This window comes from Hippoglossus stenolepis, chromosome 6, assembly GCF_022539355.2.
Source record: "Hippoglossus stenolepis isolate QCI-W04-F060 chromosome 6, HSTE1.2, whole genome shotgun sequence".
In the NCBI taxonomy this organism is placed as follows: domain Eukaryota; kingdom Metazoa; phylum Chordata; class Actinopteri; order Pleuronectiformes; family Pleuronectidae; genus Hippoglossus; species Hippoglossus stenolepis.
In genome coordinates this window covers 18,163,127-18,183,576 of record NC_061488.1, presented here as the reverse complement: position 1 = coordinate 18,183,576, position 20,450 = coordinate 18,163,127, and the positions used below count along the sequence as shown (strand labels likewise).

Here is a 20,450-nt window from a genome sequence, read left to right as displayed (position 1 = left end):
ATTTCGCTTTTTCTTTTTAAACGACGTGGAAATCACATAAAACTAAATTTTACAAACGCTTGCATGAACATCTCATTATTTGTTGATTTTATTTTATTAATGACAGATTCTGACATCATTGGTTCATTCTCCTCCATTTTCTCACTTGTAGTGTTACTTACTGAAGCATTTTCTCAGCTTTGTTCATTATTAGATTTTAATTTATCTGCAGAGAACAGAGATTCGTTCAGGAGATATAATCTCAGTGAAAGTCTTTGCTTTATGACATGGTTACACACAATTCATAAACACATTTTAAATACATATATTTTTACTATCCAGTGCTAATAAATACACACTCAGATAACAATACCGTCTACATTAATAATATCTGTATTCCTTTTCCACAGTCCATCACTTTTTTGCTGTGTATTGATCCTCGAGTAGATTTTTTCAGTGATGCTCATAGTGAAATATCACTGACACCTACTCACACAAAGTGATTGACAGCACAAAACAAGCTAGAGAGTCCGTTCATTAAAACACTATGTGTGGCACAGTGGCAACAATTTAAATCCACTTGTTAGTTTGAGAAACAATCATGAAGAATTAGATTTCTGTAAATGTTAAATGTGTGACGTAACATCACGAGATAAACCAACTCAATTGATTTAATCCAACCAGTCATGCTGTTTTAATAATGTGACTTTGAGATGGAAAGTTTTAGAAACTTCTCTTAATTACACGGTTCTATGTCATGCATTTCATCTTGAAACACAAATACGTTGAGAGAACGTCTTGACAAATGTTTCCGCTTCAAGAGAATTTTCAGTGTAAAACACAGTTTTACTGCAGTTTGTCCCATGTCACATGTCCATATTTAAAGTGTGTGTGTTCATGTGCATGTTGTGGTTCTGTGTATATCTTTGTCATGTCTCCCCTCTCCTTGCCGTCAGGTTGTGTCTCAGTGCCTGCAGCTCTTGGATCAGTAGTGACAGTTCTGAGGCAGCAGCTTCTTTCTCCTTCACTGCCTCTGTCAACATCTGGATTGCGCCGCCCTGCTGGACTGGAGAAGGAACAGACACACACAAGCATAATGTCAGTCTGTCCATTTTGGGTTAAATCAAATCAGATGACATGCTGTTAAATGGACAAATACCACGACAAAGTATAATCCATACATAAAGGAGTATATCAGGGGGAACAATTGAAAATGAATCAATATGAAATCTCACCCAAAAAGTAGAAAATGAGAAACACTGTAAGTAGAAGCAAAGTGATGATAGCACAGCCCATGGCGTAGGCGCGTGATGAACTGGGAGTCAACATGTCCTGCAGACGGCTCTGCCATTTGCTGCTGACTGGATGGCCTCTTTGACTGACACCTGTCGGATCACACGTGTAGAGGTTCCCATTCGAAGAAGGTGTGTAGGCAGGACGAGGAGGCCTCACCCCTGAAATCACACACAGTGGACTCAGTCAGTGTCCCCTTTGTTTGTGTCACTTCCTTGTGTTTGGACCGTGTGTTTGTGCCCTTTTGTTGTGTTTTTGAGGTGGATGTACCTTTTTAGCTTTTTGATAAATTTCTGCTTCGGTGTGTGTCCCTGTGTGTACCCTTGTGTACTGTGTTCAAAATAGTTATGTGTATACCTTTGCGACTGTATTCATGGTATTTCTGTGTGTCCCTCTGTGGCTGCATTCCTAGTATTGGTGTATGTTCTTTGTTTGACTGTGTTTATAGTATTTATGCATGTACCTTTACAGCTGTCTTCGTTATATTTGTGTGTGTACTTTTGTGGCTTTGTTCACAGTATTTGTGTGTGTACTTCTTTGTGTTCACAGTATTTGAGTGTACCTTTGTGGCTGTGTTCACAGTATTTGTGAGTGTATCTTTGTGGCTGTGTTCACAGTATTTGTGAGTGTACCTTTATGGCTGTGTTCGCAGTATTTGTGTGTACCTTTGTGGCTGTTTTCACAGTATTTGTGTGTACCTTTGTGGCTGTTTTCACAGTATTTGTGTGTACCTTTGTGGCTGTGTTCGGGGTGTGTCCGGTGGAGATCGTTGATGGAGTCCACAGAATGCAGCTCGATCTCAGTGAGATCCCTTTCACTGACTCTGTAGAACTGAGGGGTGGTCTGTGAAGGAGGCCTTGACATCTCGCCTCCTCTAGAGGGAAAATTCAGGATAAGGACATGGATCACATGAGTCAAGATGGCACTCAACTAGTCAACACTTCTTTTACTAGATTTAGTATATCTGGACGATATATCTTCTTCAAAGCACTGCAAGACCAAGAGGCAAAGTACTTTTGATAAGACTAGTGAAGACATGGCAGCTGTTTATGATGTGGTAATACACAGTCAATCAACAGATTTTTACAGCCGTTCCCTTTGATTTTTTGGGATTGTTAGTTCTATTGGAACCGAGTTTCCTGTACTCAAAATCTCAAATATCCAGACATATCAATGTAATTAATAGAAATAATAATATAGAATATGGTGGGTTCTCTAAGACAGTGGTAGAAATGGGATGTAAGGAATAAGAAATACTTCTGTCGGAAATAAAAATAGGGCAGTGGGTCGAGGGGATTCGAGGGGGAACAGATCTGTTTGCCTTTAATTTGAAGACAAAACATATTGGTTATATGAGAAGCTGATTTATCAGAACTATTATTAGAGCTGGTTGTCAACCCCATAAAGGCACAATGCTACTGGAATTTGAATTAGGGCCAAAGTACGGGACAGGCACCTAATGACTAACCTACTGAATGAATGGATGATCAATGAACTGATTTACAGCCGACCTGACTGTAGACAGACTGGGTCTTATAAGATATTACAAGATAAAAAACTGTACAATCTTCACACTAACCTTCTGTCACGAAGAACAAGAGCTGTGTTCGGTTGTATGGGTTTCTCCTGGTCTGTTCTTGTCTAGCACTCCTCTTGTTAAACCAGTCTCACACCCAGACGCTCAAGTGCCAAAAAGAAGCATCTGCAGCAACAGGAGCTGCAATATGACAGTTAAATATCCACACGATTGAACAATGAAAAAGTGATTCCAATAGAATCCTTGGCGTGTGAAACCACGTGGAACCTCCAGGTTTTGCTTCCCACTCCTTGTGTGTCACTGAGCAACTGTAGGACGCCCCCAGTGCCACCCTCTTCTACCAGCTATGTTTGTGTGTGTCCGTGTTCCAATTTAGCCCACCCTGGCTGCCCAGTGAGAGAGGTAGAGAGAGCTAGAGCTATGGAGAGGGAGGTGAAGTCTTCTCAGCCCCATTACCCCCCCAAACATGCTCTCGCACACACCCAGCCCTGCAGGCCCTCAGAGCCCAAAATAGCAGCAGAGACAGGGGGTATTATTAGTTTCTCAGGCCAAAGGATGACTCAATGATCTGGTGGAGAGCATGATGGGATACACAGGGATAAACACACACACAAATACCGCAGGGAGGAAAGTCACAGTGGAACAAACTTCTCTGACCTCATTTGATGGATTCAAATGCAAAATTAACACAGTTTTATAATTGACAGATATTATATAAGCGGTTATTTATTGCTTTTTGAGGGTGAATGTGGTGTTTCAATGGCGATGAGCATAAACAAGACTAGAGAGTCTGTGGCCCTGGAGAAGCTGCGGCAGTCTGTATGCATAAACCCTGCTGTCTATATGCCTAAATCATACAGTCTATATGTTTAAACCCTGCAGTATATATGTACAAACGATAAAGTCTTTATTTTTGAACAACCCCCTGCAGGACACCATCACAGCACTGGGCAGCTCCTTCAGCGACAGACTGATCCACCCTGAGCGTCTGAAGGTGAGGTGGTTCCTTCCTGCAGCAGTAAGACTGTACAACCAGCTCTGCTCCCAGTAGAACTACACACACCTTCTATGGACTGCACTTTAACTCAGGTTTAACTTAACTGTGCAATATTCATTCTGTCTGTGCAATACAATGGTTCATGTGCAATCCATTCACTGTACCTATTCTCACACTGCACATGTGTTTTCCTGTTTTTTACACTGTATATACTAGTTTTTATTCCATTCAGATTTCTCTATGTTTTTTATATTTCCTTACACTTAAGTATTATTATCCTTACACGTAGGTATTGCATGTTACTTGTTATTACTTACTGATACCTATTTGTGACTCTTGCTGCAAAATTTTCCATTTTGGAACTAATAAAGGATTATCTTATCTTATCTTATCTTATCTACTATGCATAAACCCTACAGTCTATATGCATTAACAATAAAGTATATAAGGATGAACCCTACATTCAATACGCATAAAGGATAAAGTCTATGTGCATAAACCCCACAGTCTATACACACACAAACCATACATTTTTTTATATACAAAAAACTCACATATTATGTGCATAAACCCTAGTCTATAAGCGTGAACTACACTCTATAAGCATAAACCTTACACGCTATAATCATAAACCCCACAGTCTGTAGCAGAAACCATACACCTTGTAAGCAAAAACACCACATTCTATAAGCACAAACCATACAGTATATAAGTGTCACCAGGTTAAAATAAAGACTGTTTAAGACAGGGACACCCGTTACATAAGCATATACCATACAGTATATATGCATAAGCCGACACTGTCCATAAGAATAATAATAAACGTAACTTTCTACTATGCCTAAACATGCTGCAGAGAAAACAGACTCATCGACTACATTTCCCATGAGCCTTTGCGCCTCCCCTCCGTCGCTGTTGCTTCACGTGTTTTGGTCAGGAGAGGATCCTCAGTGTTCAGTCCTCAGAGTTGAGTCGCACAGCGGAAGTGTTGCAGTTTGAGGAGCACCGGGTGTGAGTGGGACTCTTCAGCGGGGACTCAGGCGGCATCATGTGGGCTCGGGGGCTGGTCGGGGTCGGGGGCTCGGGGCTCGCGTTGCGGGTTTCACGGGACGATTTGCTGCGGGTCGCCGGGCTTGGATGTGCGGGGAGGAGGCAGCAGCAGAGACCGGCGTCCAGTGCAGAGGTGAGAGGAGTGAAACGTTACTTCTACCGCTACTGGTTCTGCTAAGTACTGAAGACAGACTGCAGCCAGTTCAACCACAGGTTCCTGACTGGAGGATCTGAACAGATGAGCTTTGCTTTGTGGTGAACTACAGCCTCACCCATACGTGTCCTGTCATGATATCATGATCATACTGATCTGAAAGTAAAAGTGGCCCAAATGCAAACCTACAGCTCATCTAACCATTGCACCCAGTTTACAGAGCTGCTGACATACACCCTGTGGCAAATGTTTCATATTTATTTTTTGTCAACAGAGTCGATTTTACTGAATGTTTTGTTTCTGTCTGGTTATATTATAACCGTTTTATTTATTGTTTTGAATCCTAATACCAATGTCAGACTGAATACTCTTTAGAATGAAAAGTTACTTGCGCTTCAAAATGGTGCACTTGCATTATTATGCAATTATATTATCATAATATCCGTGGTATAAAAGGGTCTCAATAATATCAGCGCAATCATTTCTGGGACAATATATCGTCCAACAAAATTTGATATCGTGACAGCCGTAGTCCTGTTGGTGAGTTCATATGCATATATGTACCTTCTCAAAATATATTTATCTAATTCTTTCATAATATTCTTTTTTAATTAATGTTTGCACCATCATGTGTGATATTGACCTCATTAATAGGTTTAATATGAGCTGATCTTATGCTTTGCCCCTGGCTCCTATTCAAAGCTATTTAGGATATAAGTGGAGAAAGTGTTGGAGGAGCTATGTTCCACTTTCAACTTTAGTAACAATGTAACAATAATAATCTGACTTCCTCTTTTTGGGATTTGTTTTACATTCCAGTAATAGGACTGTGTGGCAGGAGTGTGTCGCAGCAGCTCATGCAGATATAATGTGCATCTGTCCCAGCAGACCCTCCTGCCGCCGTCTGCCTGCTTCACTTCACTGAGCTGAGCTGCACACCATGATTTTATTACAACCACGAGTCACTGACTCTGCAGCACTGCCAGCCCCGTCTGAGCTGCTGCTTATTTAACGTGCTGTTATCTCACTCTGTAGTGAGATCTATTCATTCATTCATTCACAGATTAGGTTATCAATGAAATACACAGCAGGGGTGTGTATAATGAGTCAAAATGTATGATTTCTGTAGTTTATCAAGCTGTTAAGATATTGTTCATGGATGTGGAAAAATAATCAGTCGAACCTAATTCATCAGCTGAGATTTATCTCTGAATGTTGCACAATGTAAAAGTGCCGATGTGGATTGTTGAAATTTGTGTGTGTGTGAGTGTGTGTGTCTGACAGCCGACTTTGGACTTGAGCAGTCTGGTCCAAATGCAGTTGAGTCTAGATAGATGTAGAATGCCGACACACTATATCCCATAATGCACTGCTGCTTGTGCTGTGCTGATAAGCCCCCCCACCTTTCACTGGCTGGTTCAAAGGTCAGACGTTGGGGTGTGAAGAACAGAAAATGATGAGTGTGGAAACTGACTGACCTGACATTTGACTGTTTGATCAGGCTATAAACTGCTGAGCTGCATATTTAACAAATGTGTGATTATTAAGTCCCTCATCACTGTGATATTTGCAGAACACGCTGTAATAGATTAACCAGCTTTATCAGTGGGACTGAAAGAGACCTGATCAGGGAGGACATCTGGTTTCCCTCCTTCCCTCTGTACTTCCAGGGCAGAGATAAGACCTTCACTGTTCCTCACAACAGAGAACATTTTCATAATACATAAATACACAAATTGGTATATTGTTTGCAATTAAGGAAACAAACTTTTCCTTAATTGTAAAAAAAGAATTTTTTTTCAATTATAGGAGTTGACTTGTTATAACATTCAGATACACCAATATATCAATAAGATAGTTTATCATATCTAATTTACTGTGTTACATAAGAGTGAAATACACAACCAGTTAAGGTGTTAATAAGTAGAAAATACAAAATACAGACAAGGAACTAAGTATACATTTGTACAATGTAAACAAAATATAAACAGTGAAACAGTTATGCACTTATATGAAATTGCAAAAATCCCATTTTTAACCCACCTTTAAGATACATTTTTAAAAATGTTTATTACTTATAACCATTAAAACTAGAATGGCTAGCATCAAATATGCAACTTGAATTCCCTAATGTGCCTGATTTTTCACCAGGATACCTGAATTATTCCCTACAAAACTGATGATCACTATTCCTAAATAATTAAATGGGTTCTTTATAAGCATATCCACCAAGTTATATGGAAATCTGTTCAGTGGTTTTTATGTGATCCTGCTGACAAACAAACAGACAGCGGCGACAATATAAACTTGGCGGAGGTAATTCTTTTACTGTATTAAAACTCTGGAACTTGAATGTCTCTGTTATTTTGTACACTCATCACAGTGTTGTGTTTCCCCCAGGCGACCTGGAAGAAGACTCAGCTGTTTGACTTCCACAGAGAACATGGGGGGAAGATGGTGGAGTTTGCAGGCTGGAGTATGCCTGTCCAGTACAAAGACAGCCACATCGCCTCACACATGCACACCAGAGAGCACTGCTCCATCTTCGACGTCAGCCACATGCTGCAGGTGGGACAAGTGTAAACTGACACAGGCAGACAGACACATGCACCTCTGAACCATAGACTGTACATAAAGATGGACGAAGCCTCTCCACTTCCTCCCACTATCCACAAATAAAGTTAATATATCCCATATACAAAAGCTGCCATCTTGTTCCAACAACATCATTTTGATGTAGCAATGTCAATGTCATGTCCACTAACATGGAGGAGGCAGGATTCAAGACCCACTCTGCATCCAGCCAACAGGGGGCAATCGAGACTCTTTGACTCCTTGGCTTCACTTTTGGGGAACAGGCCATCTTTATATACAGTTTATATTCTAAACATGTGCATACACACGTGTAAGCTTTCATATCACATATGGGACATGTGTTATCATAGATTACATTGTAATCAGTCAGATGACAGTCCATGACTACATAAAACTATTCCTATTTCTATATTTAATCATGTCCCTTTGTTTTCCCCTGTCAGACCAAAGTCCATGGCAAAGACAGAGTGAAGTTCATGGAGTCTCTGGTGGTTGCAGATGTTGCAGAACTTAAGGACAACCAGGTGAGATGAAGGGGTGTGTCACTGAGAACCTGCGTCAACTCACTATTGCTTGTCCACTTGGTTATGTCTTCTTCTCTCCTCCCTCACCCCCAAGGGGACGTTGTCCCTCCTCACCACTGAGAAAGGGGGGATCATTGATGACCTCATAGTGACAAGGACAGACCTGGGCTACCTCTACGTCGTCTCCAACGCTGGCTGTGCCGACAAGGACTCAGCTCATATGAAGGTAAATGCAGACAAACACTGTATGTAGAGTGACAGGTCTGGAGTCAGGGAGACTGATAGTAACTGTGTGTGTGTGTGTGTGTGTTTTGCCTGTAGACCAGACTGGCAGAGTTCAAAGCTGCGGGTCTTGATGTGGATCTGGAGTTTCTTGATGAGGCACTGATTGCTGTGCAGGGTAAAATCCTTACTTCCATCCTTCCTTCCTTACGTCCACCCTTGTCTCTAATGTTCTGTCTGTCCTTGTTGGTATATCTCCGTTGCCTGATGTTTCTGTTTCACTTTTTTTTCACGTATTCTTGTAGTTTTACTTCCCTCCTTCCTCTATGAATCCTTTATCAGTGTTACTGTTTGACCTCCTCTGTGTGTGTGTCCTCCTCCGCCCTCCATGTCTCAGGTTATGTGGATTAATAATAAGCTGTATGTTTTCAGGCCCGTCCATGTCTCGGGTGCTGCAGGAGGGGCTGAAGGAGGACCTCAGTAAACTCACCTTCATGACCTCCGCCCTGGCCACTGTGTTTGGTGTTCCTGGCTGCAGGGTCACTCGCTGTGGATACACTGGAGAGGACGGAGTGGAGGTGAGCTTCTGTCAAACTTTTCTTTCACAGCAGATTTTGACCATGGACACAATTGTCAATCAAAACTGTATTCCTGTTTGTTGTTGGGCAACTTGGTTAACATGGTGCCATGTCCCTTAGTAACACTGTTAAACATTCCAAGTACTCATCTCACTAATCTCTCAGCAAACACTTCTAAAGTTAAAATTTGTTGTTTCCAGTTCATAACAGCCATTAAAGCTTCCTTGTGTGTGTGTGGGTGTGTCTGTCAGATCTCCGTCCCTCAGTCCAGAGTGGTGGAGCTGACGGAGAAGCTGCTGGCGAACAGCGAGGTGAAGCTGGCTGGTCTGGGCGCCAGGGACAGTTTGAGGCTTGAAGCCGGGCTTTGTCTCTATGGCAACGACATCGATGAGACTACCACACCTGTGGAGGCCACCCTGGTCTGGACCATAGGTGAGGTTCAAGTGTTAATTACATAACATTTGTATCTATGCAAAACATAAAAGTCATATTTTAAGTACACAGTTGTCTTTGGAATTTGTATAAATACATATGAATATATCCAAAGACCTGGAAGGGTTGAAACTATTGTTTCTGTCTGTAATTCTGTAATTTAAACATGTATTTTATATGTCAATGCTGCTATCTTAAGATGTAAATCAGTCCCCATTCATGTTGTTGTGTTCAAGCCCCCTGTAAGGAGTTGTAATGGGATTGTAGGCAAAGTTTCTTTTTAGAAAAATGAAACAATCCCAGTGAAAATTGATGAAGCAAAGTTCAGACCATTTTCATTGAAATCTAAGAGCATTTTTGGCAAACCTGACCAAACTAAACTTGAGGTTTCGCTGACCCTGCACGTGTGTATCTTGTTGTTCAGCCTGTTCTGTGGAATAACTCACTTTGTCTTCTCTCTCGCAGGAAAACGTCGACGACAGACGAAGGATTTCCCTGGTGCTGACATCATCGTACCCCAGATCAAAGCCAAGACGGCCAGGAAGAGAGTCGGTCTGGTGTCCACCGGCCCGCCTGTCAGGCAGCACACACCCATCCTCAGCCCTGACGGGAAGGTCATAGGTGAGGAGCGGCCGTTTGTCCAGAGCTGTGAGATAAGAGAATTGAGAATTTTATAGAATCATAAAACAATAAATTCAACTTTTATTATTTAGAACTTACACCAAAGTAAATGCACTTGCCAAAGTTCCACCACTTATGGAAATTGTTTGTTTTTTTAAGGCCACAATGTGCAGAGTTTGTTCATAAAGTGTCTTCTATGATCCTGTGGGGTTGCTACAGTCAGACATTTTCAAATCGTACACATTGTCGCCTAATGGATTGTAACTGCTTAGTCTTGTTTGTCATCATACATTATGTAATATATAATATAATATAATATATATATGTATATATGAATGTATATATGTGTGTGTGTATGTGAATGTGATAAATATAAATGTAGTTTTATTTATTTTCATGTTGTCACGTTGTTTTTTAAATGCGTGAACCTCTGTGATGCACTGAAAGAAATCCTGATGATTTCAAGCCAGAATTTATTGACTGAATGAATGAATCTAATGTCCAAGTAAAGTACAAAGTAGACAAGCAAATTCCCAATGCAAAATAGGACCAACTTAAAACTTCTTCTAAAATGGTGTATTCTGTATTCTCTAAGAGATTTAAAGACCTGTCATTCACTGTTTTATTTAGGTGAGGTGACCAGTGGCTGCCCCTCTCCCTGCCTGAAAAAGAACGTTGCCATGGGTTACGTGGATGCTGCATTCGCTAAGAACGGAACAAACATCCAGGTCGAGGTCAGGAAGAAAGCAGTGCCGGCCACCGTCAGCAAGATGCCATTTGTCCCCACTAACTACTACTCAGGATAGGAGGAACATGTACATAGACACACACACACACATAGACACACACTGGAGCATTACTCCACTCTGTCCCTTGTTAAGAAATGCTGCCCCCTTCTGATTACCTCCAGAAATGCAGCACCAATGGAAGACTGGAAAAAGTTGATTCTCAAACTGTAATGAAATACAGTGTTTGTGTATGTGTGTACTGGTCTAATGAGACTGTCACTCGACATACAGTCAGTCAGTATTCTACATGTGCTTTTTGAAGAAACACAGTGTACACTAACATGGTTTCACTTGCTGATGGTTGGGTAGTGAGCTGTGAACAGTTTATACATGAGATGCGTGGAATAAATTAGTCTGAGAATGAATGTATGACCACAGTGTACATGTGAACAGATGCTCTGTAAACGTGCTTCATATACCAAGTTCAACACCAAGTATTAATACAACCTTTTGTTGTAGAATATAGGTTTTTCTAATGAATTATGAAGCAATTTGTATCTGTCAATGCTGGACCAAAAGAAAAAGAAAATCAAAACGTTTTTTTTATACATTAAATCAGCATTTTTCTTTTTTTTAAGGTGTTTAAAATGTAAGTAGGCCAGATTTCTATTGACATTACTGTTAGTTTGATTAAAGGGGCAAAACGGAGCCAGCTTGTAATCCTGTCAACTCTTAAATCCCCCCCCTGAGAATGTGCTAATCAACACAAACATGTTAGTCCAGTTTGTCCAGTTGGCTTTTTGTGTTAATGACCAGATTTTCTCACAATGATCTTGTTTTAGGGAGTTGTGGTTTTCTCTGTTGATTTGAACAATCACCAGATCTCCTCATATAAACTCTAGGTTTACTCCAGGTGTGGTACAATGATAGTCTAACTTAGTTTAAAGATGTTAACTGTCTTATCTCTGACTACTGATAGAATGTAATTTCTTTATTAAACTAGGACATTGACTTTTGACTTTTTGTGGATCACTTTGTCATATTTTATTAAAATAATGATAACTAAAGATAGAAATAATACTACTGCTTGAAAGTGCAATGTATGTATGAGTGTGGATTTTAATATCAACATTTTAAAATATCTTTTCCTCAATAAAGGCAATTTTCTCTGCATTGTGACCCACAGTTTTTATTCTTATGTCTTTTTTTGTGTATAAAAACATTCTTGAAATCATCAAATAATAGGAACATTTTTAAATGTTTGATGAAATTGTCTTGATGTGACTACGGAAAACTTTTGGTTAAAAAAAGGTTTGAATTATGTCTCTTTTTAAAAAAAGTATTTGGTTTCATAATTCCCTCTTGGGTCAAAATTCTAACTACTGAAATGCTGAATTCTGATTTGAAAATATTTAACATGTTGTAATATCAAGGATTCAAAAATAAGTGTGGACATACAGTTGTAAATATACTCTAAAATTTATTTTTGAATTTGCTAAAACATATTTAATTAAAGCCCTCAAAAAGCCAATTCATTTGCCTGAAAAAAATAAATAATAAAAAATGAAATCTTCAAGATTTTCAAAACAGATGGTTGCCTAATGTCGTGTTCTTACATTTATCATCAGCAAACAGTTAAAATAAATATGAAAACTAACTGATGACGAGGTCATTTATTGTTATTATTATTGTATTATTGTCATAATTAATATATAAATAAAACCAATAGTAAAAATGTAAGAAACATTGTTTGTCTTGTGTTGCTGTGTTGTTGTGAACAGTAGCACACTAAACCATTCACACCGATGTGTTTAACTCCAACACTGTGTTAATTGATCAGAGCCATGAATCCTGTATCTATATTCAGAAAGACATACACAGGTAGATGTTACCTTACTTGTTATATTTATTTACAAAATTAAACATATTTACAATATTTACATCATTATAATATTTTGGACAAACTTTTATCTACACATCCCTCTCTTCTTTGTACAATGATTGTCTGCTGGTTCAGGAGTTTGTCTTTGTTCAAGACCTTCACTGTCCCCAGCTGCTGCTCCTCTCTCCTCCACATCCTCAACAAACTTCAGCTCGTTCTCTCTCTCACTGAGCTTTTTAAAGATTGAGTCTGCTGCAGCTTCACCTCCAGCCTCCTCTGTCCGACCTTCAGCAGGTTGACCTGCTCCTTCAGAGCTTGGTTCTCCTTGTCCACCTCCTTCTCTCTACTCCAGCTCGTCTCTGCCTCCACCTCTCTGCAGCTCAGTCTCTCAGATCGAGTCTGCTGCAGCTTCACCTCGAGCGTCTCTGCCCGACTCTTCTTCAGCTCCATTTCTTTAGCCGTGAGCACGGCCAGGCAGTCAATGTAAGCGTTGGTTTGAGCTCTTTTTTCCTTAGTAGCACTCACGATGAGCTGGTTCTTGTTTAAGCCTCCTCTGTCCGACCTTCAGCAGGTTGACCTGGTCCCTTAGAGCCTGGTTCTCCTTGTCCACCTCCTCCTCTCTACTCCAGCTCGTCTCTGCCTCCACCTCTCTGCAGCTCAGTCTCTCAGATCGAGTCTGCTGCAGCTTCACCTCCTGCCTCCTCTGTCCGACCTTCAGCAGGTCGACCTCCTCCTTCAGAACCTGGTTCTCCTTCTCCACCTCCACCTCTCTGCTCCAGCTCGTCTCTGGCTGAGGTGGCTCCTGGTGCAGACTTGCCTCCAGTGTCCCACACTTGGCCTGACACTCAGTGAGCTCGACCAGGCAGTCCATGTAGGCTCTGAAGCGATTACGTCATTTCCTGGTCTCTTTTTTCACGAGACCATCCTTTTCTCTCAGCTGCTCCTGCAGCTGCTCCACCTGCTCCTTCAGAGACGAGGTTCCATCTTTGAGAGCCTTTATCTCATCCATGGCTCGGATGAGTTCGGCTTTGAGGCTCTTCACAGTGTCTTGTTGTTGCATATTTCACAACTGAGAAAAGAACTTCTTCTTGATTAAGCACGGAAGAAACTCGAGTTCAAAGAGTGGATTCACAGTTTCCTCTCGTCTGTTCGGTTGGTTGTTGACTTCTTGTCGAATAGTAGTTGTCGAGGATTTGTTCTCGCAAGAATATTCTGCTCTCGTCTGGATCTTGGCGCCAAAAAACGGTTGTCTGCAGGTGACATGAAATAGTGTTTAAGATTTAGGTGAAATTGATCTATTTACAGACATTCAATATAAAATAATTGACACAGAGAGAGAGACACACAGAGAGATGGCTGGTTTGAGAGAGAGAGAGGCAAAACTTCCCTCATCAGTCACCATGGCAACCAGATGCTTCCATTTGAATTTGAATCTGAATTTGATTGGCAGTGACAGCTGTTGACTTTTTGCCTTAAATACTGTAGTTAGAGTTAGCATCACGCTATCACGTATCACTCATTCATTTAAATAGCAACATTAAATGACAAGAATACCACAGGAATCAATATAAGCAGCAGAAAACACAAGACAAGCCGTCAACAATATTCCCACATTTGTCATGAAAGCAACCACCCTCTTGAAAACCAGTTGGTGCAACTCAAGGGGTTTGTCTCATTTGAATAAATGCATTTCACAACATTTTCACCACTTTCTAATTTTCTGCAAACTTTGGTAACGATTTGAGCATGTTAAAGCCCTCAAAAAGCCAATTCATTTGCCTGAAAAAAATAAAAGGCCGCTCCAAGGAAAGAAAAATCTCAATAAAGGGATAATGGTTGAGAGGAAAGCAGCATTTTAAAATGAGACATATGGAAATCTTTGCATTGTGTAACTGAAGTATTTCAGCGATCACAGTCTTCGTCAGGGTCTCACCACCATATGGCTCTTTTCCCTTCCTTGGAAGGCTGGTGCCCCGAGGTAGCTTTAATGTAAACTAAAGTTACTATTTAATATTTATATTAAATATGTTTCTGATAGCCAAATTTATTGAATGCCCAAAGTCACATCTTATAATGGTGTCACACTTAAGGTATAATAATCACACCAAAGTGTACAATCATTTGATGATGTCATACTTTTTACTGCACTCACACAAATTAATAAGAAAACTTGAGCTGATTTGAATTTCTAAAACACTCTTTTCATTTTCTGACATTGTTTCCATTTGTTTGCACTTTGCTTCTGTCTCTTTAATGTGACTTCAGCAGTTACGTCACAGACTCCCTCCCCTGCACTTCTTGTTAATATTTAACTTTCACTTTCACTCTCTGGTAGAACGACCTCTGAATTTTGAACACTGATCAGACCAAAAACATATTCAAGCAGCTATTTTACAACCAAGTCTCTTGTCTGTGTGAGCTTGTTGCTGCCAAATTACTTTTGACCAGTTATCAAATCCAAGGCTTGAATTTCTTTTTACAATCGTGTCCTGACACACCAGAGAAACCAGCATCTGTTCCTCCCTGAAGAGAGGCAGGCTGAAAACCAGACGATCACATTCACCTTCCAAACCAAACTAAACCAAACTAGACCAAACGTCCTGAGTGAGTCCAGCTACAGGAGAGAAGAGTCAAACTACAACCTGCCGACGCTCCACACACTGACCGTGAGTTTAACAAACACCTGGACTCAGAGTGGACGTAAACCTCAGTGAAGTTCGTGGAGCTGTGACTGACTGACTGTGTGTTTTCAGCTTCACCTGGAGACTCAATGGCTTCCAGATTAGAAGAGGATCTCAGCTGTCCAGTCTGCCATGATGTCTTCAGAGATCCTGTCATTCTGCCATGTAGCCACAGCTTCTGTAAAGACTGTGTGAAGAAATGGTGGAAAGACAAAGAAGTGAAAGAGTGTCCACTTTGTAAGAGAAGAAATTCAATGCGTGAACCACCTTGTAACCTGGCTTTAAAGAACCTGTGTGAGACCTTCTTACAGGAGAGAGATCAGAGCTCTTCACATGCTCTCTGCAGTCTGCACTCAAAGAAACTCAGACTCTTCTGTCTGGACCATCATCAGCCAGTGTGTGTCATATGCAGAGATTCAGAAAAACACACCGAGCACAAAATCAGACCCATCGATGAAGCTGCACAACAACACAAGAAGCAGCTTCAGGAAACTCTGGAGCCCTTGAGGAAGAAGTTACAGTGTTTTGAACGTGTTAAAGTAGAGTTTGAACAAACAGCAGAACACATTAAGGACCAGGCCAGACTCGCAGAGACGCAGATCAAGGCGCAGTTTAAAAAGCTTCATCAGTTTCTGGAGGAGGAAGAGGAGGCCAGGATGGCTGCACTGAGGGAGGAAGAGGAGCAGAAGAGTCAGATGATGAAGGAGAAGATTGAGGCTCTGAGCAGAGACATAACGGCTCTTTCAGACACAATCAGAACCACAGAGGACGAGCTGAGAGCTGAAGACGTCTCGTTCCTGCTCAACTACAAGGCTGCAGTGGAACGAGTCCAGCAGCGCCCCCTGCTGGATGATCCACAGCTGGCCTCAGGAGCTCTGATAGACAAGGCCAAACATCTGGGCAACCTGAGCTTCAACATCTGGAACAAGATGAAGGACGTGGTCTCCTACAGTCCTGTGGTTCTGGACCCAAACTCCGCTCATCCAGTACTCGTCCTGCCTGAAGATCTGACCAGTTTGAGACAAGGAGAGAGACAGAAGCTTCCTGACAATCCAGAGAGGTTTGATCATTACAACTCAGTCCTGGGATCTGAGGGTTTTAACTCAGGGACTCACAGCTGGGACGTCCTGGTTGGAGACAGTACTTACTGGACACTGGGTATAAGAGCAGAGTCTGTCCAGAGGAAGGAAAGCACACAATCTGGATTATGGGAAATAGTGTTCAATGAAGGTGAATACTCAGCATGGTCACCATCAGCATCATATGTTCTCTCTGTGCAGAAGATCCAGAGGATCAGAGTGAAACTGGACTGGAACAGAGGAAGACTGTCGTTCTCTGATCCTGATACTAACAAACACTTTCACACCTTCACACACACTTTCACTCAGAAGATGTTTCCATACTTTAACACTGGAGATAACTTGAAGCTGTTACCTGTGAATGTCTCTGTGACGCTGGATCAGAGCAGTTAGAGATAAAGATTTTATTCATCATGTTTATTTCTTCAAGAGAAATCTGCTGAATTTAAATGTTAAACTCGTTATTCTAAAGCTTTGTTTATTTCTCCTTTTTCTTCTCACTCATTTTTATTTCTACCGTCGACTTTTTGCCAAAATGATTCTGTCAGTAAAAGTGTTTATTCAACAGCAGCCTAGTGATGTGATTTTAATATTGTGATCAAAATGATAAAAACTATGAAACAGAAACAGAGTTTTGACCTTTTTTAAGTTGAAATGTAAATATGAAGCCAAAATGATTCTGTCTGTAAAAGTGTTTTCATTCATACGGTAAAATTAATCCATTCTTCATTTTATTCTCCGCGGAAGCTCGGACTCGCCTGCACCATGTGATTCTCACACAAGCAGCAGAAACCCATGTAGACCTGTCAGCTGGTTCAACCTGGTTCAGGGTCTGAAGCCCACCTGTCCACTTTGTAAGAGAAGATTTTCAATGCGTGAACCTACGGAAGCGTATTGCATTCACTTGAAAAACAGAGCGGTTTTTTTTTTTTTCAGAAAAACAGAGTTAAGTTTTCATAGTATTTTGAATTTTTTACTGTTATTCTGAATGACGCTCTCACTTGTTGGAGATTTGGTGTCGTGGAAGCAACAATGTCCCGTCTGCTTAGTTTAATCCAGTTTTATTTTGTTTTGGGCTTGAGACACTGGGAGACACTTGTGTCTTTAAGTAATATACATGGTGTTTGTATTAGTTTGTCGACTTTGCGCAGGCACCTCAGGAGTCTGCGGTTGTTCAGACGGAAAGACCATTCCGATCTGCTGGACGTTGCAGTTTTCCTACAGGATCAGTTGAACGAATATGGAATGCTTCACGGATACAAGATGATGCATCTGAAATGCATTCAGGCCGGCTACGTGGTGACTCAAGAGTCAATCAGGCATTTGCTGAAAATACTGGATCCCCACGGAGTGGAACTGAGACGCCGGAATCGCCTTCGACGACGTTTGTATCAGAATCCAGGTCCGAACTTTTTATGGCACACAGATTCATATGATAAACTCAAACCATATGGAATCTGCATCAATGGTGCAATAGACGGGTTTTCAAGAATGGTGGTGTGGCTACATGCATACTCTACAAGTAGTGATCCAAAGGTAATGGATCACTACTTGTAGAGTATGCATGTAGCTGGATACTTTATTGATGAGGTGTCATCAAGAAATGGGACTGCTACTCGAATTAGATCAGACCTAGGGACAGAGAACTGCTACGTGGAGCAGATGCAAATATTCATGAGACATGATCATATGGACGAATTTTCGAACAGATGCTTTTTGTATGGCTCAAGCAATCATAACCAACGGATTGAGCAGTGGTGGGGTTTTTTAAGGAAGCAACATGCACAGTTCTGGACGAACGTATTTCAGGATTTAAAAGAGTCTGACCACTTCTCTGGTGACTTCCTCGACAAAGGTCTGATACAATTCACATGTCTCGAAGTAATAGAGGTAAGAAAAACTTTTTTTTGCTTTTGAAATGTAGCCTATAATTCAAAGTTTTAATACATTATTTTGTCCATGGTGTTATATGTTAAGCAAGTGTGTGAGGTTCTTCTTCTATATTACCAGCAACAAAAGTGAATTCCACTGTTAAAAACATGAAGCACCACAGGAGGTCCTTAAAAAAATATTTAATACCAATAAAATACCCAGAATACTATAAAGGACTGGTAGTAAATGTTAATGTTCACTGAGATAATGTGTTTATGGTTTAAGAATAGAGTTCAGCTGAGTTAGAAGGATTGTTGTTTAAGTAACCGAGTTTTCCAGAAGGCCAGTGAACATGTCAGTGTTTGGGCACGTGACACTGTTGGACATTTCCAGCTACTAATGGCTGCGGGTTCGGGGCTATGGCGTGCTTCTCATTGCCTGGGAGACAGAGGTTGTCCTCTGACCACAGGGGGGATCCTGTGTCGCCGTCGCGCTGTTCTCTCTCGGTTCCGGATCATCCGTGTCTCGTCCTCACCACGGTCCCGCTGCGGCCACTGGGGCGCCCGTGTTGTTTTTCTGCTTGGGGGGTGAGAGAGGGGTGTCTTTTCAGATAGTTTTGCCATCAGATGGTTTTGAATCTGAAAAGTAACTAACCAAGGCTGTCAGACAAATTCAGTTGACAGTATTTGCCTCTGAGATGTATGGGAGTAAAATAATAAAGTTGCACAAAATACCCTAAATGCAAATACTCAAGTAAAGTACAAGAACCTAAATTGTATCTTAAATAGGCTACAGTAGTTGAGTAAATGCAGTCAAATTCCCCCACTGCAGACAGTTGTGGTTGGGCTTGGGACAAAAATCCTCACATATGAAGACTAATTATTTTCGAAGAGGATTAACCTGCACCCTTTTCAGGGTATATGCAATGAAAATGTTGTGAAAACCCCTGCTCTATTGTGGACAATAACAATTTATTTGGCCTACAGTTGGTTAGCCACGTTAACTAATTTTCTCACTTCCCCACTCTTTTCCCTTATATTTAGAGAGAACTGCAGGATGTTGTTCACCTGTGGAACACTCACAGAATTCGCCCATGCAGAAATGCGGTGTCCCCAGGAGGACGTCCGGTGATGATGTACACCCTACCCCAACTATTTGGTGCTAGGGAGTACCTTAAAGAGGTATCCCAACAGAAGATACAGGCATGCAGGGAGGAATGCCTACAGGGAGGGCCGTATCCCTGTGATAATACTGTGTTTGAAATTGGTTGCCTTGTCATGGCAGAAAACAGTCTTCATCCACCCACCTCTCCAGAGGAAGCCATTGAGCTTTACAGGTTTTTACGGGCTTACATATATGCCCATATTTAATAATCACAAGTTGTTCTACTGGATCAGATGATTGAATGTGAGCACCCATCCTCAGCAACATAACACTGTATTTGCAGTTTTTCTATGGGTGGAAAATGTTATGTTGACTGCGAATTTCAGTTTAAATGATTGACAGATGTATTGTCTCTAAGTAATGAATAGCAATGAACTCTAAACTAATTGACATCTCCCCTCTGAGCTTCATATCATCTCTTTTCATTCATCATTATGGAAAAATGATACATCTCAACAAGGTAACTGGGGCAGTCCTGAAAATAAACGTCTCACATTTTGTCTTTGCGAAAAATGTCAAATTTGTCCTCATAGTGGAACTATGTAGCATGACTGAATGTGGTTACACACTTTGGTTGTTCCTGCATAATCATCCATAAATCAAACATGTTATAATATCTTAGGATGGGTGTCTATGGGCTGAAACCTTAAAACACCCACACTTCTGGCCACAGTCCAGTGGTGTTTAGCATCAGACAAACCTGGTAATACAGAGAAGTGCAACCGTTTAATTTCTCCCCTATGTGATTTAGTGTTTATACACTATTTAAGCATTTATGAAATTCCTTCCTTTTTGTGTCTTTCTCATCAAGATATTTCAATTGCCACCAAAGAATTACATGGCATTTGGTGATGTAGAGATGATGTTAGGTGTTGAAATATATTGTCTATTATTTGGTGCTGATAAGTTAACTATCGTTTATCAACCTGAGCTTCAACATCTGGAACACGATGAAGGACGTGGTCTCCTACAGTCCTGTGGTTCTGGACCCAAACTCTGCTCATTCAGTACTCGTCCTGTCTGAAGATCTGACCAGTTTGAGAGGAGGAGAGGAACAGAAGC

At 41.0% G+C, this 20,450-nt stretch overlaps 3 protein-coding genes and 1 long non-coding RNA gene across 4 annotated transcripts; 3 read left to right on the top strand and 1 right to left on the bottom strand.

Annotated features, from left to right (window-relative positions):
* Position 1: 1 nt before the first annotated feature.
* Positions 2-3,236, bottom strand: si:dkey-20d21.12 (uncharacterized protein LOC556245 homolog). Its single transcript, XM_035159097.2, has 4 exons — positions 2,852-3,236; positions 2,004-2,144; positions 1,215-1,433; positions 2-1,045 (listed from the first exon to the last, which is right to left on the bottom strand). The coding sequence occupies exons 2-4, from the start codon at positions 2,134-2,136 to the stop codon at positions 909-911; spliced, it is 489 nt and encodes a 162-aa protein (XP_035014988.1). The 5' UTR covers positions 2,137-2,144; positions 2,852-3,236; the 3' UTR covers positions 2-908.
* A 1,488-nt stretch (positions 3,237-4,724) lies between these two features.
* On the top strand, positions 4,725-11,883 carry amt (aminomethyltransferase). The gene is made up of 9 exons (XM_035160386.2): positions 4,725-4,989; positions 7,411-7,578; positions 8,049-8,129; positions 8,224-8,355; positions 8,451-8,529; positions 8,784-8,929; positions 9,181-9,361; positions 9,827-9,982; positions 10,613-11,883. Exons 1-9 carry the CDS (start codon positions 4,855-4,857, stop codon positions 10,786-10,788), a joined length of 1,254 nt encoding a protein of 417 aa, XP_035016277.1. The 5' UTR covers positions 4,725-4,854; the 3' UTR covers positions 10,789-11,883.
* A 3,021-nt stretch (positions 11,884-14,904) lies between these two features.
* Positions 14,905-16,745, top strand: LOC118111122 (nuclear factor 7, brain-like). Its single transcript, XM_035159466.2, has 2 exons — positions 14,905-15,258; positions 15,346-16,745. Exon 2 carries the CDS (start codon positions 15,363-15,365, stop codon positions 16,743-16,745), a length of 1,383 nt encoding a protein of 460 aa, XP_035015357.2. The 5' UTR covers positions 14,905-15,258; positions 15,346-15,362.
* A 1,597-nt stretch (positions 16,746-18,342) lies between these two features.
* On the top strand, positions 18,343-19,888 carry LOC118110708. The gene is made up of 2 exons (XR_004696986.2): positions 18,343-18,811; positions 19,268-19,888. It is a non-coding gene; the product is annotated as an uncharacterized LOC118110708 (long non-coding RNA).
* The last annotated feature ends 562 nt before the right edge of the window (positions 19,889-20,450 follow it).

Excerpts from the sequence above, each read along its gene's own strand:
- si:dkey-20d21.12 (XM_035159097.2), bottom strand. The coding sequence starts at position 2,136 with ATGTCAAGGCCTCCTTCACAGACCACCCCTCAGTTCTACAGAGTCAGT. Across the intron at positions 1,434-2,003 it reads CCCCGAACACAGCCACAAAG|GGGTGAGGCCTCCTCGTCCT; the intron begins GTACACACAAAT and ends GTGTGATTTCAG. Across the intron at positions 1,046-1,214 it reads TCTCATTTTCTACTTTTTGG|TCCAGCAGGGCGGCGCAATC; the intron begins GTGAGATTTCAT and ends TTCCTTCTCCAG.
- amt (XM_035160386.2), top strand. The coding sequence starts at position 4,855 with ATGTGGGCTCGGGGGCTGGTCGGGGTCGGGGGCTCGGGGCTCGCGTTG. Across the intron at positions 8,130-8,223 it reads CAGAACTTAAGGACAACCAG|GGGACGTTGTCCCTCCTCAC; the intron begins GTGAGATGAAGG and ends CTCACCCCCAAG. Across the intron at positions 8,356-8,450 it reads AGGACTCAGCTCATATGAAG|ACCAGACTGGCAGAGTTCAA; the intron begins GTAAATGCAGAC and ends TTTTGCCTGTAG.
- LOC118111122 (XM_035159466.2), top strand. The coding sequence starts at position 15,363 with ATGGCTTCCAGATTAGAAGAGGATCTCAGCTGTCCAGTCTGCCATGAT.